Below are 16355 nucleotides of genomic sequence, written 5' to 3'. Positions count from 1 at the left end.
ACAGGCCTTATGACTGGAGGGTCGCCAGTTCAATCCCCTGAACCGACAGGACCTGACTGAAGTGCCCTTGAGCAAGGCATTCAACCCTCAACTGCTCCCCGTGTGTGCTGCAGCTAGGGCCGCCCGCCGCCCCGGGCACTCTTCCCTAATGTGTGTGTTCGCTGCACAGATGGGTTGAAAGTGGAGTACAAATTTCAATGTGTGCAGCACATCTAAACTCTACTAGTAGATTTCTCACCACTGTAACCCTCATGTTCCTCTTTCAGCAAAGCAGTATGGGTGATGTAGTTTGTGTGCGAGATGTAGAACTATACAGAAGTTAAAGAAGTGTATGTAGTGTATATGTCTATCTGCATGAAGCCTACAGAACTGTCATGTGGCAGCCAGTATAAGTAAGTATATAAGGAGTAAGTGCCTCCTTGCTGACTGTTAATTTTAACTGAGTGCAAAGAAAAAGGGAAGGAAACCCACACACACATACATGCACATACATGCACACACATGCACACACATGCACACACACACACACACGTCCTGTTGCCACACTGCACTGCACACTAGCTTTGATGGCTGTAAGAGACCCTTACACAAGGATGTAAGTAGTTTTTAATTATGTCTGAATCATCTCTGTTTTATATATTAATGTAGTGTAATTATGTAAATAGGTCAGGATCTCGTCCTGCTGTCAATCACAAAATCACATTTGTCCTTTCCAGTTTCTTGAATCAAGCATCTACCTACTGGAGGCTTATGGTCCACACAAATGTCCTATAGCCATCCTGTGTTAGCAAATTGTCTGTATGTAAAACAGTACGAGACGCTGTATTAAGTTGATTTACTCTGCATTAGTCAAATGTGGCTCAAGTTACAGACTTAGTGGGTTAACAGCACTATAGGAAAATAAATAAATAGCACTATAGGTAAATTTATTATTCAGCTTAGTATAGAATAATTCTACAGAACAGCACCACACTGAAGCCCAACACACTGTAGAGAACTAACACCCTATAGGGGTTCTGTAGAGCTGGGCGTTTGTAATTCTACTGTAAAGGAGTTCAAATGAACTGGTTCAGAAAAAGAAAACAAGCTTCCTGTCACTACAACAGAGACCCCCAAACCTATACTCTACTATATTAAACTACAGACAGCACTATAGAAATAATGTCATGTAAAGTATGCATGTGAGGACACACAGTGTCATTGATGTGATGCATCGAAGCATTTAGCAGCGCCCCCTTGTGGAAAAAGTCCTTTTAATCCAGACTGAGGGAGTGAGAATGTGAGTGCGTTACAATGAGATTCATGAGGTTCTTCTCATCTAATAAATCAAACCTGTAGTTCAAAATGTTAGACTGGTTTAAATACTGCAGCCTAACGAGCTAAACCGCTAATCAGCATATATATATATATATATTCATGAATAATATTCATCACACTTAAATGTTGTTGCATTTTAAACAGACTGAAAGTGGAAGTGTGTGTGAGCTAAACGGAAAAACTATGATGTCAGAATATGAGATATCTGCTCACCAGTGTAGGATGAATAAGCATGAGCAGAGCAGTGATCAGCTCAGTTACTTCTCATAGGTAGAACCATGACTGCTGGCTCTTTTCTTTTAGTCAGGGTTCATTTCTGATCATTTTCAGCTCCAATTTGACTTTTAACATGTTCTTTTCTGGGCTTTTAAGAGCTGTGTTTGAGGGGTGATGCTGCCATGTCTGCTACAGCAGCAGTGATCCTCATCTTACTGACAGGTAAACTTTTACATCTTATTACGATACTGATAGAATTCCAGCTCTGAGTTCAGTTCTAGAGGATTTAGCTTTCCTCCACAATCACACCTAGTTGAGCTCAGCAGTTAACTGCTGGGTTTAGGAGACATTGCTTTTAAACACACACAACAAGGACAGTAGTGAGGGATTAATAGCAGCACTTCTGTTTAATGATCTATCAAAGAGTCACTGACTGTAGAAAGAAGCTGTTGATAGAACTGGAGAGGTGTCAGTGGTCTTGTTCACTCAGGTACACAAACTGCAGATCTCACACAGAGAGCAGATATGTTCATTCTAGCAAAACTGTGTGAAGCTCTATGTTAAACGGTTTAATCTGAGGTTCCTCACTTTCTCTGTGGTTTTTACACAACCGGTCAGCTCTACACGTCATGGTGTTGCCCATAGTAACAGCAGCAGTACCTAACACTGTGGTTAATCAGTCAGTTAGACCGTGAGAGATATCATTTCATGTTGTGTGTGTGTGTGTTTTTTTGGCAGGAGTTGGGGCTCAGCACAGTGTAACTCTCTCCTCTCAGAGTCTCTGTGCTGTGACTGGATCTACAGTAAAAATCTCCTGCAAATTTACAACACCTGATTCCTCCTGTATCAGAGAGAGAGAGTGGATCCACAGCTCTGATGGAGAAGAACGAGTCCTGAGCTCCACTGAAGGAGGAGTGTCTGTAAGAACAGAGCAGAATGAGTGTGAGCTGACAGTGAGGGATGTGAGAGTGAGCAACTCTGGAGTTTATAACTTCAGATTTAGAACATCAAGCAGTGACTGGATATCAGCCTCATCTGGAGTTCAGCTCACTGTTACAGGTACCAATACATACACTCACAGTCTCTGTGGAATGCGATTGACAGAATTTTAGTATATGGTGTGTCTGTGTGTGTCGGTGTGTGTGTGTAGATTTGCAGGTGAAGGTGGATACTCGGACTGAGGGACAGAGAGAGGTGAAATTGACCTGTAGCTCCACCTGCAGGCTCAATAAGAGTCTTTCCTACTACTGGTTCAGGAATGGAGAATTCAAGACATACACAGCAGATTCCTCCATTGTGCTCCAGACCAGTCCATCTGATGAGGGGAGCTACTACTGTAGGGTGTCAGGAAGCTGGCATCGCTCCTCTCCAGTGTGTAAGTCTGTCTCACACCTAACTTTATCCCAGGTTAGAGAGTTCATTTCAAGCAGAGTTTCTCTTCTAGAAAATGACATGAAAACAGTCATAATTCTGCTCTCTTCTCTCCGATAGATTTTAAAGAGGGAACGATTTTATATTCAATACTCAAACCTGCTTGAATAAGAGCTGCTTAATTTCAGTCAGACTTGAAACGAGACAGAGCAGCAGGTTACTGATGACCTTCCCACACAGTTAGGAAATACCAAATAATCACTCTCTAATCAAAACCATGTATCATATAATCTCATTTTATCTTCTTGCATTAATGGTTTTCAGTGTAAATTAAATAATTCTGCCTCCTCCTGTACAGTTATCATTTTGGAGATGATGGTTGTGTTAAGACAGTGAGGATCTACTGCTGTACCACAGACTGTAACTGCAGGTGTTTTCAGTGTTTTCAGTTTCAGGTATTTTTTATTTTTCTAATAAGTTAGTTTGTGTGTTTCAGGTATTTCTGCTGATTCAGATCAGAAGAGCTGCTGGAGTGTCACTTACTACCCCAAAGCTATCTGCGCTCTGATTGGCTCATCAGCATCGATAAACTGTTACTACACCTACCCTGATAATCAGAAGGTCACTAAATCAGTGTGGTTCAATAAAGAGCAGAGTGGTGCTGAACCTGTGGATGTGAGAGAGGATGAGGAGTATCAGGGACGAGTGCAGAGCAGACAGAGCTCCCAGAATCACTGTAGTATGATAATCAATGACCTGAGAGAGAGAGACGCTCAGACCTATAGATTCAGATTCTACACTGATGGAGGTAAACACACTGGACAACCTGGAGTCACTCTGACTGTCACAGGTAGAGCTGCACTCTATTAAATAAATGTAGTTATTTAATTATTAATATTCTGTAAATTATAAGAACAACAAACCTTGTTTAAACTCTTGCAGATCTGAAGGTTACAGTGTCAGACACAGAGAGTGGAGGAAAGAACCTGACCTGCAGCAGCACCTGCACTCTGCCTAAGTACCACACTTACATCTGGTACAAGACGACAGGCAGTGCTGTCACAGTGGTTGGGAACAGCAGCAGTTTAACTTTAACAGCAGGAGAAGTTGGACGTTTCTACTGTAAAGCAGAGAATGCACTTGGATCATACAACTCTTCAGAATGGTCGTTTCCATCATCAGGTGGGTGATTCACTTAATTCATCACTTTCTATTCATTGTTTCCTTTCTATTTTTTTATATCAGGCTAGGTTTCAGTCTGCTTGATGGGATGAGCAGCATCTCTTCTTGCTTCCTCCTTCCTCTTTGTATTAATTATTTAATACAAATAATTAAACAGTCTCTATGGTTTGCTCAGTATGGTGAAAGAAGGAAAACGCACTCAGTGAACAGTAGTTCTGTAGACTTCAACACCTTGTAGTTGAGAGACGTCTACAGAGAATGAACAGATTGGTTAGAGCAGGCAGAAAGGCTACATTTTCTTCTCCGAATGCACAACACCACATCCTACCTCGAGGCGGATGAGCTACAACAGCAGAAGACCACATCACATCAGGATCCACTTCTGTCAGCCAAGGACAGAAAGCTGAGGCGCAGTGGCTCAGCACAGACTTACCAACACAAATGTAGCCTGGTCTGATGAATCTGGATTTCTGCTGAGGCTCACAGATGGTAGGATCTGAATTTGGCTCAAACTGCATGAATCCATGGACCCAACCTGCTTTGTGTCAGCAGTCCAGGCTGGTGGAGGCGGTGGTGTATTCGTGTGGTTTCGCGTGTATTCGCGTGTTTTCTTGGCGCTCTTTTGGCTTGTTAATACCAATCAATCATTGCTTGAAGGCCACAGCTTATTTGAGTATTGTTGCTGACTATGTGCCTCCATTCATGGCCACCATTTCCCATCTTCTACTCATTGACTACTTCCAGCTTGATGATGCACCATGTCACAAAGCAGAGGTCTCTTACATTTATGTAATCTGCTCATGTCTCTGCACTGATACAGATTACTCAACAGTGATATACGCAGCATCTGGGGTCGCTGTGGTTCTTCTACTGGTTCTTATGGTCTTTCTGTTGATGAGGTGAGTATCAGAAACCATGTTTCTTGCAGAGTGTCATATAAAGACTACATGGGTTTAATTAACACTGGAGATGTTAATCCAAAGATGGTGATATTCTTTTTTTGTAAACTCCAACAGAAGACGAGCTACAGCTTCCAGCAGTAAGAGTGAGGAAAACAGAGGAACTGTGAGTCAAAAGATCAATTGCGTGTTCTCTCTTTTTAGACATGTCCACAGATAGACCTTGGAAAGTACTGGGCCCTTTCCCTTTTACCCTCAGACTTCACTGTTGCTCTCTTTGTGAGTAAGTCTGTGAGGCACGACTGACTATTGGATCAGTTTGAGCTCCACAAGCACCATCACTTTTAGATGCCTCCTTGTGAAGATTTCACCTTAACTTCACTCACTGATTGCTAGCACCTGAATAGTGTAGTGGATCAAAGCATTTCCCAGTATGCTGGAAATCAGGGTTCAGTTCCAGAACCAGGCAGAAAACGCTGTTTTGAGACTCTTCACACTATTTTTGCTTTCCCCTGAAACATGATTACACCGTCTCTCACAATACGACTGTGAGGTTTTGATAAGACAAAGATGTTTGGAGGCATAAAAGTGAGACATTAAATCCAGAGAGCACGGTACCACCTGTTAAGCATGGTGGTGGTAGCATTATGCTCTGCCAGTGAAACTGATACATTGCATAATCTCAAACCATCAACCAGATCTGAGGTGGTTGTTGAACGGATAAAGCAGCCTAACATTACATTTTTGAAAGGGCCTTCCCAAAGTCCTGACCTCAACACTCTCAAAACTGTGTGGATTGGGACTAAACGTCGGGTGTAATCAAACTCTACCAATTCTGCCTAGAAGAATGGTCAAACGTCTAGCCAGAATTCTCCCAGAAGCTTGTTAATGGGTACCAAAAGCATCTGGTTAAGGGGACATCTATCTAAATATTAGGCGTGCTGTACGCATAATTAAGACCCTCTCTCTCTGTCTTTCTCAGCAAGCTTCTGCTCCTGTGTATGAGACCGTCTCAGACCTGGCCTTGACCTCTGCCCCAACAATGACAGCAGCCTCAGATGATCAGGATGAGGTTCAGTACTCCAATGTTCATTTTAATTGGCCTCACACCCAGGAAGGGCCTCTCTACTCCCCTGTCCAACAGCCAAGCACTCTTAAACGAGAAGAGGAAGTTGAGTACAGCACAGTGAAGCTGGTTAAAACATGAGCTTGTTGGTAGGCAGAAACAATGCGTTTATGAGATCCTGCTGGTGTGGTGATTTTCAGTAAAGAGCACAAAACAAGTTTCTGTGCTAATTGCGCCCCCTATGCAGACAGGAGCTCGTCTTACTACGTTGTGGCCATGACTTAGGATCTCATTCCCATGCCTTACAAAGTCACAGCAACCACTTGAAATATTGTGGGAACAAAATAATTAAATTGTGGCCACAACTTAGTAAGGTATGGAACCAAGATAATTAAAAAGTGACCATGAATTAATAAACCTTGGAAACAATATCCTAAGTTGTGGCCACAGCTTGATAAGACATGGGAACGAGATCCTAAGTCGACTTGGGATCTTCTCCCATGCCTTTATAAGTTGTGTTAGTGATTTAATTATCTTGTTTAAATGACTTTGGATCTCATTCCCAAATCGTGGCCACAACTTAGGAACTTGGTCCCACGCCTTACTCATTTTTGACCACGACTTAATGATCTGGTTCTTGTGCCTTATTAAGTCAAAGCCACAAAATTCAGGATCTTGTTCCCACGCCTTACTAAGTCATGGCCAGAACTTATTTATGCGATATGTCATCAGCGGGGCTCCATGAAGCTCCTGTGTTGTGTTCTTTTTATCAGTCTTAAAACTTTATCTAAATGCTTTTGATGATCTTAGGGTTGTCCCCTTCATAAGAATACTGCTCTATAGTCTGGTGTTATTGATTTAGAGGATTTCATTACTTGGATCATATACACTATATAGACAACAGTATCGGGACACCTGCTTATTTCTCCATCATCCATCATTCCAGAAATCACATTTCCACTGCTCCACAGCTCAATGCTGGGCTTTACACCCCTCTAGCCCAAGCCTGGCATTAGGCAGCATGGTGCCAATAGGTTCATGTTTATCTGTAACTATATAGTTTGTATATAAATGAAAATGAAAATATTTTATAACATCTTCCATTCTGTATTTCATCAGCAACTACAAGAACTTTCATTATTTTGTCTTGATTTATGCATCGGCTAGTGATTGGCTTTATTTTAATTAAGTTTATGAATTTTTTTATTGTAGTGTCAATAATAAACATTTTCTGCAACAATTACCTTGTAAATGTTAATCCCACCATCCTGCCCCCTCCCTCAACCCCTGTATCCTAGTCAGTTTTTCACGAATACTGATAACCTGGACATTCCCATACCATGTGTATTAAAGACCAGTGCCAGTGGCTCCATGGGAGCTTAATTTGCAACATGGATCTGGAGCAAGTCCCATTTAATCTCTAATTCCTCTGTGTGTGCTCTGTGATAAAATGTCAAGTGTATATACTGATGACTCAGGGTTTTTGACGCACCCAGAACATTGTCCCATATTGCACGTCCCAGACGAATTCCTGCCCCAATTCTGATAGACCCCTATCCCATGCTTTCATTCCTGCTGTGGGCCTATAGTGCTCAAAGTTGTCTTTGAGCAGTCTGTATCCAGCGTAAGATGGGATGGTCCTTTAAATCTTTACAAGCGTTAGCTTACAAACATAAAACTACAACAGTGCCAACAAGGAAGATTCCCCTAATACATGTTTGCTGTATTAAAGAAACTCATTAAAACTTTAATCTAAATGAACACTCAAAAATCAGTGTACAAAAAACAGATCTGAAAAAATGGTCAGGAAACATGAACATATACCTAGCATATTCTTTATGAAAGTTAGCATAATTACATGGGTGGTTTACAAAAAGTGGAATATACTAGATTCAGTAATGAAACCATGAGATTTTATTTATCTGCAAAAGCCAAAAATAAAGCAAAAAAACTGTTAAATGTAACACCAACTGTTGCTTTCAAAGACCAACGATCAGCTGGTCTTAGCTGATACAAGTATACAACAAGTCTTACAGTATCTGTTTATCTTTAGACTTTCTCCTCCTGAGGAACCAACAATGAGAACAGAGGCCAAATTAGATATCATGTTTTAATGCCATAATTACATTACTTACAGGTAAGTCAGTTCACACTTCACATACCACATCCACAGAGCTGCCGTGATGAGTAGCTTCTATGGAGAACCATCTTTATTAGTATCTTTACTAACGAGAACCCGCCTTGTGTATGAGAATCATTCACAAAGAAGTAGACAGAAAAGAATCATTTTGTAATTCTCAAACTGACTGTAGTTCCCTGTAGGGACCACTATGTGACAGCAGAACTTCATGGCAAAGCTGGCAAAAAGACCAGGTATTTGGTCAGACACGGCCCTGGTCTAGTTGATGAAATTAAAGATAGGGGCCACAATGACACTTACTATCCACTAGGGGTTAGATTGATATTTTTTTTTCTTTCTTTCTTTTTTCTGAGTGATGTGCTGAGCTGTAGCAGCATTGCTATGGTCTAGCATGCGAGCTGCATAAGGCATGTTGGGTTCCAAATGTGCATGATGAGCTATGAGCGGGTTTGTACGTGTTGTCACTGGGACAATAGTTGGGCTTCTTAAATAAGCCCCATCATTGCAATCCCTATTACGTCCCATCTAGACCTTCTGGTTCCCAGTTGGACTACCCAAACAGGCCCCACATGGGCATGTTATTTGGGAGATGCTCATTAGCAAATAGATCATAATAATAATCTGTTACCTCCTAAAGCACAGGAATACTGGAGAGCATCCTCACTGCTCGCTGAGTTCAGGTACAGCTTATTGTCTCTGCTGGGTTTGTTAGTTACAGGCTGTCCGTTCTTGTACCAGATGCAAGTGGGGTTGTTTGGCAGAGTGCAGGTGCTGCTACAGGTCAGTGTTACTGTCTGTCCATCTGATGAAGCTGTGTTGGAACTCACTCTCCCCTGGTGTGTGTGTGTGTGTGTGTGTGTGTGTGTGTGTGTGTGTGTGTGTGTTCTTTATAGTTCTACTGTGTACCAGTCTTCAGATACAGACATCTCTACCTGTCCACTCTCCCAGCTCTGTTCCTATATAGTCACTACGTAAGTCATGAAACTGTGGCTTCTACACTCAAGTAGTGTCTAAATGTTAAACAGAGAGTCACACAACCTATAGCTGAATATAAAAGCCTTTTTTATTAGACCTATAACACACTACTTGGGTGTAGAAGCCGTAACTTCATGACTACATAGTGCACTACATAGGGAGCAGAGAGTCATTTGAGATATGGCTCAAGTAACCGGTTCTCTTTATTATTGATCATGTGATTAGCAATAAAAGCTCATAGTAAATAGAAATGATTTCTGTTTCTCCAAAATGATCTGATCTAATTTCCTTCTTTGCTGCTGGAAACTGAAGAGAATTATATACGTACTTTTGGGCTTCAAGGGAAAACTGTTTTTTGACTGAACTGTTCTTTCAAGACTGTTCTATTCTATTGATGAGAGAGAGACTGATGTAGTTTCATTAGAGTTTATTAGATGTTGCTGTTTCCTGCAGAATGAAATGGTTAAGATGTAAACAGAGTCATTCAGAGTGGTTTGGTGTGAAATGCTCTGTTCTAGAGAAACTTACAGAGTCAGAACTGTTCACAGTGGAGGTGATAGAAACCAGACGTCTGAAGGGTGGTATGAGTGGTGCCTACAGGAGAAACAGAGCCAAGGACTGCAACAACACAGAGAAGGGATATTGCTGCTGCTGCTGCACGTGGTCCAAGGACCTGGAGCACGCAGACAATGATCCACACCCGGCCCTGCCTGAACCTTCAACTGCCGTGGGACCCGGGACAGAGCACACTGGGTCTCCGTGGCAACCATGTCACTCAGTGACACCACCTCCCTTCACCGGACTCCCCAGTGGGTGCAGTACTCTAAGAGGGGGACTGTGGTGAGAGGAAGGTGGGGTTGCTGGGTCGCCTGACCGTTCATGCTGGGTTCTCTACCTCTGATCACAGACAGCTGCTGCTTGTTCAGGAAGGAGCACCCGCAGCATAAAAGCTCAGCTCTCGTCGGCACGGGAGAGAGGACACTTGCTGATGGAGCTTTTAGAGGCATTCCACTCTTCAGACGTCTGGTTCCCATCACCTCCACTGTGAACAGTTCTGACTCTGTAATGCTCTAGAACAGAGCATTTCACACCAAACCACTCTGAACGACTTTACTTACATCTCAACCACTGAATTCTGCAGAAATGTTAGAAATGATGGACGTCTCTGTTGATCATCACTGGAGCATCAGTTCTTCATTATTCTGCTGGTTTCACCTGAATATTTAAAAAAGGAGACACAAAAACCTCATTAATAATCAAACTCATTAATAATAAAGTCTTTGATCATCATAAAGTGTATTTTTCATTTGTTTAAAGATCACTTTCTTCTTCTTACCTGCTCTTGGTGATGATGTCCATGATGGATCTTTTGTCCCTTGATGACACAAATCTGTCCACCATCTTCACACAGTCCTCATGGCTCCCCAGAAATCTCAGGGTGTTTCGAGCATGGAGTCTGTGGAGGAAGAATGATAAAAGGTCATTTTCAGTGCTGGCTGGTGAAGAAAGCATGCTGATGGGTTCCGTTCTGACCCAATAGGTGTAAAAACAAGCAACTGCTTACCTCACTTCCTGTGCGGAGTCCAGGGCCAGTTTGCTGATGGCGGTCAGGAACCTGCTGGTGAATTCCTTCTTGCTGGTCAGCACACGAGAAGCCCCCAACTTGTGAGAGAGCTTCTCCAGATGCAGCGCGGATAGAGTTTGAAGGTGAAGCTCCAGTTCTAGTCATAAGATGCTGCTTTTACAACATTATTTATAAAGATACAAAACCGATCCCTTTCAACTCTGACCTCATATTTACTCTGATTCAGTGATTTACTGTCCAGATATCCTCCCTGTACTTCTGCTGGGAGCTTTCTATGATCGTATGCTTTAGTCTTCTTAATGATCTCAGCTGCTGGTTCATTTAGGCATCTTTACCCATAAATGCTTCGACAGGGAAGCACAAACCGACAGGACACCAGACGCATTTCTTACATCCCAAAAAGAATATCTGGGGAAGAAAGAGGAGGTATGGTCACAACTTGATCTTGTTGTGTTTCTCTAAACTTATGAAGCTTATAAGAGGTTAAAAAGACCAGTGGTCAGTCCAGTGGTGAAGGTGCTGGATCTGTAAGTAATGGACCGGCTCTGCCCCCTGCTGGCACTGGTACTTACTGAGCTTAGGACCCAGAAACTCTAGCATATCTTAGAGTAGTTAGAACTGCTTACCTGTGCTTTACTGTCATTTTATCAGAGCTTATTTAAAATAGTAAAATCATGAACAGAGAAACTGTTGGAGCTTCAATTTTATTTTAAATGATAGTACAATATAATAATAATATAATTATTATTACAATATAATAATTATATAATAATAAAATAATGTAATAACCATAAACACAGCTGACATGACAAATATATCAAATATTGTGTTAACATTACAGGAAATAATAATAGGATTATTATTGTTATTATTATTATTATTAATAATAATAATAATCTCAACCTACCCGGGTTGTTTGGCTAGAATTTAAAGGTTCAGCCTACACTGCATGTGGACAGTATAGAGAACTGGACACCTTAATCTTTATGCATTTCTCTGTAGCAAATTTGTGTCTGATAGGTTACTCCATATAAATGCATATAGCTCCTTAACTCCATTCTGTTCAAATATACAATCAATATATAATCCAATATATATGAAATATAAATGTATTCAACACGTACATACTGTTGTTCTTTTGAAATCTGCACATCGCTCTTGTGTAAATATGTTGTGATCGTGTACAGAGCGTAAGTGTGTAAGAGAGAAGCAGTGAGATGTAAAGGAATGATCTGACCACCTGACACTAGGCAGCATGTAAATACAATGTGGTGATGTCACAAATATGTGAATTAGCAGCTGGGATGCAACATGTAACTGAAGGTGTGTGTGTGTGTGTGTGTGTGTGTGTGTGTGTGTGTGATAAGTGTGATTAATGGTAATCAGTCAGATATGATCTAATGTTATCAGCAGTATTTGCAGGGACGTAGCTAACCCATTTTTACAGACAGATCAGATCTGACTTGATACCAGGAAAATGCCTTTTCTTTCTCTTAACACACACACACACACCTTCAATTTTAAAAGGAGTGAGAGAAGCTGCGGTGGCATTGGTTGGCCTGTGTGTAAAAGAGTAGTGCTGTCTGTATGTGTAATAACTAATTAATGTTGCAGAATGATCAGATATGAAGAGATGATATTATAACGTAACTGTGTGTGTGTGTGTGTGTGTGTGTGGTCAGCCAGTCAGCTATGAGTATTCGATTCTTTTTCCAGAAAAAAGAGGCAGGTTCAGGTGAGAGTCTAAGGCCAACATGATCTTGATCATACGCTCAGAATCTGTTGATAATCATAATAATATTGAAAACTGATTATTAGAATTGGTGTGTCTGATCTACATTATTATAATGATTCTGTCAGGACACAGTCACATGCCCTGAATCTCTCTCACTCTCATCTGGTCACCCTAGCCCACAGAAGCTCAATATTCAATAAGTAAAATGTGTCAAACTGATATGGATCTATTTATTTTTCTCTGAGATGAAATACTCATTGTTTGTTTGTTGTATTTGATAATTGGTTAGCAGCTCAAAGAGGGAGAAATGAGAATAGAGAGAGAGGAGAAAAAGAGCAGGATAATATAGTGTTAAAGTTATAGTGTAAAGTGTAAGAAACCTCCAACAGCTCTTCTGTGTCTGATCTACTTGAACCAGCACAACACACACTAACACACCACCACCACATCAGTGTCACTGCAGTGCTGAGAATGATCCACCATCTGATCATCGAAGAACAGGTAATATATATATATATATATATATATAGAGAGAGAGAGAGAGAGAGAGAGAGAGTTTATCCTTTATTATATTTTACTTTTAATAAAATGTCTTAATACATTTGTAAACTAAGTTTTGTGAACTATTCTGATTGATAGTCCGAAATGACTTTATGTCATGTAGTTTTTATGAGCTGTTCTCATTTGGTTACTTAGCACCCCTAAACCTCTAAGCCTACAATCGCCCCTGTAAAACACTACAATTATTAATGAAATAATTACCATATACAATCATTTAAAACATTTGATTTACTGTTCTTGTGCTATGATATAATAAAATAATTACAAAGAAAAAAAGTCAAAGTGCATACCAGAGCCAGTAGTCTCCAACTTGTGCCTTTGCTAAGGGGTGGGAGGTGGTGCCTTTATTATGGTTAATAATTATTATGGATATTATTATGGTTAATAATCACTAATAATTATTATGGTTAATAATCACTACAATCTACTCACCCACTACACTGCAAACTGTACCAGATACACACCTTCCTTCCTATGTTTCTGTTTATAATCCGATCAGCAACACTTTCACCAGTCGTTACACATTTAACTACACGAAAATTACAATTTATTGTTATTATGATTAATTATTATAATAATTATTCATTATAAATAATAATAACAATTTACTAACTGTAACAATACTTGAATAGCTGTAACTTTAACACGATAAATCTATAAATAAATATACTACATATATTAAATATTTGCTGTGTTCGTGCTATAAGATTATTAAATGACTTTCTAATATTTATTCAAAAACAATTATTTATATTCTTACAATATCAAACATATCGATATTTAAATGATATAAATACAAATTATTATTATTACTATTATTAAGATTATTAAATGACTTACTAATTATTATTTAATAATAATCACATCACCTACAAACCGGTATTATTCAGATATTACTTGTTATAGGATTCAGCTCCAGAGGGTCCTACTGATCTCCAAATTTGCTAGCTAGTGAACAGCGGATCACCATGATCTGTACCAGTAACATTAGCTTGCTAGCTGACATCAGTCTAACGTTAAAGTGACCTTCATACCGTTACAGTGAGCATCTACAGCTCTATTACTGTAAATACTGCTGTCCTTCTAAACCTACATGAAGCTGAAACAGCACTGTGTTCTCCGGCTGATCCTGGGGACTGCCTGTTTCTCTCTTTTTCAAATATCTCGTGATGTCCATGGTGTTCACGTTACTGTCGACTGACAGCGCGACGAGGGCATGAAGGAGGAGAAATGGGCTGTGTCCCAAATACCATGTTTAAAAACACGCGCTCTGAAGGGCTCCTGACTTATTGCGCTGCTCGCTGTTGATACCAAATAGAGTAACTTTGAGGAGAACTGCAGAGTGTAGGGAGTGATTTGGGACTGGGCTATGGTGACCTATAGGAGTGTAAGAGTGCAACTGCTAATATGTGAAGTGCACAGAGTGAGAAGCAGCGCTAAAGGATCTGCATCCTCCCCTCAACCCCCGCGGAGTCGCCTATGGTCAGTGCAGTCCGTGCAGCAGGTCTGAGTGTTTTAGCACGAATCTATAAATATAATAAATATATGTAATCGATCTATATCGATATTTAAATAATATAAACATGAATTATTATCCGTTGTGCTCGTGCTATAAGATTATTTATATATAATTAGATCATCTACAAACAGTTAATCAGGTGTTACTTGTTATAGGATACAGCGCTTATAAACCTTATAAGGAATAAAATGATGTCACAGTCGGCGCCGCCCGTCAGCCCAGTGGTGAAGGTGCAGGACCTGGAAGTAATGGAGCCACGAGTCGTGGGCTCGACTCCCGGCTCTGCCCCCTCCTGACACTGGTAAGCGTATATACTAGGCAAAGGTTCACGAGCTTGGACGCAAGAACCCTGCCTTAGAGAATCTAGTGTCGCTTACCTGTGCCAGTAGGGGGCGCAGTCCAGAGCCTCCCTCCTGCGCCTTTGCTAAGGGGTGGGCGGTGCCGCTTTTTGATGAAACCTTTTACTATTATTTTTATTATTTAAAAAACAATAACTACATATTAAAAGAACAACACTAATATTTATTATATAATAATAATAATTCATTACTTTTATATCATTGGTTGTAAGATTGTAAGGCTGTAAGATTAACATGATAACTCAATATAATCAACAAAACTAACATTTCAGATCTGTACTGTTATTTAGTCGGAGCTTATTTAAAATAGTGAAACTGGGTGTTGATATTTCAGAGCTGATCTTGTTAAAGGCAGAGGGAGTAGATGTAACCCTGTGGAGAGTGAAGCTGCTCTAATGGTGGAGTTAAAGAGAGTGTAAAGCTCTGCAGACATGCAGTGAATATTCTGCTCTACAGAGGAGAAATACGCGCCTCTATGCTGTGCTGTGCTCCTGGAAGTTCTGCTGGCTGATGGATCATTTTGTAAAACGGCTTTAAAGAGCTGACACTGTCTGGTAAGTAAGTTTACTGTGTTCTAAACAGCAAACAGCATTTTTTTCAACCCGACATCATTTCAGAGTTAAAACAGTGTTAGCTCCTTAGCTAACGATGCTGCTAGCAGCTCCACCCTAAACTGAGGCTTTCATAATGGGAGCGTTAGCATGGTGGCTAAGTGGGTAGGAGCCCATAGTGTTAACTAGTTCTCTGACTGCATGATGGGTTTGTTTAACATGGCTTAACTCAGGACTCTGAAACATGAGCCAGCATCAACTTTGTTGAGTCCTGAGTGAATTTGCCATGTTTACAGAAGCTGGAGTGATGTTAGACAGTTAGGGAGAGCTCAGTAACTCGCTGTATTTTGAGAAGTGCAGGGTGGATTATATGAAGGGCAGTTGGCTCCTAACGGGACAAGGTGTCTGCTTTGATCCAAACTGTGAGATGTTTCAGGTGTCTGTGGCTGATAAAGTCCTGCTCCTAACTGATATACAGTAGAAATGCTCCACTAAATGACCAAAACATTATTTCTGCTACTTTTTACCTGTGCTGCTCAAATACATACTACCATAAAGAAGAAAAAGCCTGACATCATGGTGTTTGACCAGTCTGACATAGAAGTGAACTGTTTGTAATTTGTCTAATCTGAATGTTGTTTGGTTTGGTTCCCTTCAGGAGAGAATCAGGAGGAAGCGGCAGGAGTACATGGGGGAAAATGAGCCTCATGATTAATGGCCCAAATGTCTGACATTAGTTCAGGATGCCATTTTCAGACGGATCTGTTGCTTGATCCATGATCATGATCAGCCATAAAACCAAACTGGCATCAGTGTGGGTGACCCTTCACCACCCTGTAGTTCCTCCAATAAGGTAGGGAGTCCTATGCCAAGTTCATG

At 40.7% G+C, this 16355-nt stretch overlaps 1 protein-coding gene across 1 annotated transcript; it reads left to right on the top strand.

Annotated features, from left to right (window-relative positions):
* Window positions 1-3645: 3645 nt before the first annotated feature.
* On the top strand, window positions 3646-7220 carry LOC140547759 (uncharacterized). Its single transcript, XM_072670894.1, has 5 exons — window positions 3646-3754; window positions 3847-4086; window positions 4907-4985; window positions 5103-5151; window positions 5968-7220. The coding sequence occupies exons 1-5, from the start codon at window positions 3646-3648 to the stop codon at window positions 6190-6192; spliced, it is 702 nt and encodes a 233-aa protein (XP_072526995.1). The 3' UTR covers window positions 6193-7220.
* Window positions 7221-16355: the final 9135 nt, after the last annotated feature.

Source organism: Salminus brasiliensis, chromosome 25, assembly GCF_030463535.1.
Source record: "Salminus brasiliensis chromosome 25, fSalBra1.hap2, whole genome shotgun sequence".
In the NCBI taxonomy this organism is placed as follows: domain Eukaryota; kingdom Metazoa; phylum Chordata; class Actinopteri; order Characiformes; family Bryconidae; genus Salminus; species Salminus brasiliensis.
The sequence above is the reverse complement of the archived record's forward strand: the minus strand, read 5'-3'. Positions and strand labels throughout refer to the sequence as shown.

What these genes read in the sequence shown, in the direction of transcription:
- LOC140547759 (XM_072670894.1), top strand. Translation starts at nt 3,646, where the DNA reads ATGATAATCAATGACCTGAGAGAGAGAGACGCTCAGACCTATAGATTC. An exon ending in AGTCACTCTGACTGTCACAG is followed by an intron (nt 3,755 to 3,846) that starts GTAGAGCTGCAC and finishes AAACTCTTGCAG; the next exon opens with ATCTGAAGGTTACAGTGTCA. An exon ending in ATGGTCGTTTCCATCATCAG is followed by an intron (nt 4,087 to 4,906) that starts GTGGGTGATTCA and finishes GCACTGATACAG; the next exon opens with ATTACTCAACAGTGATATAC.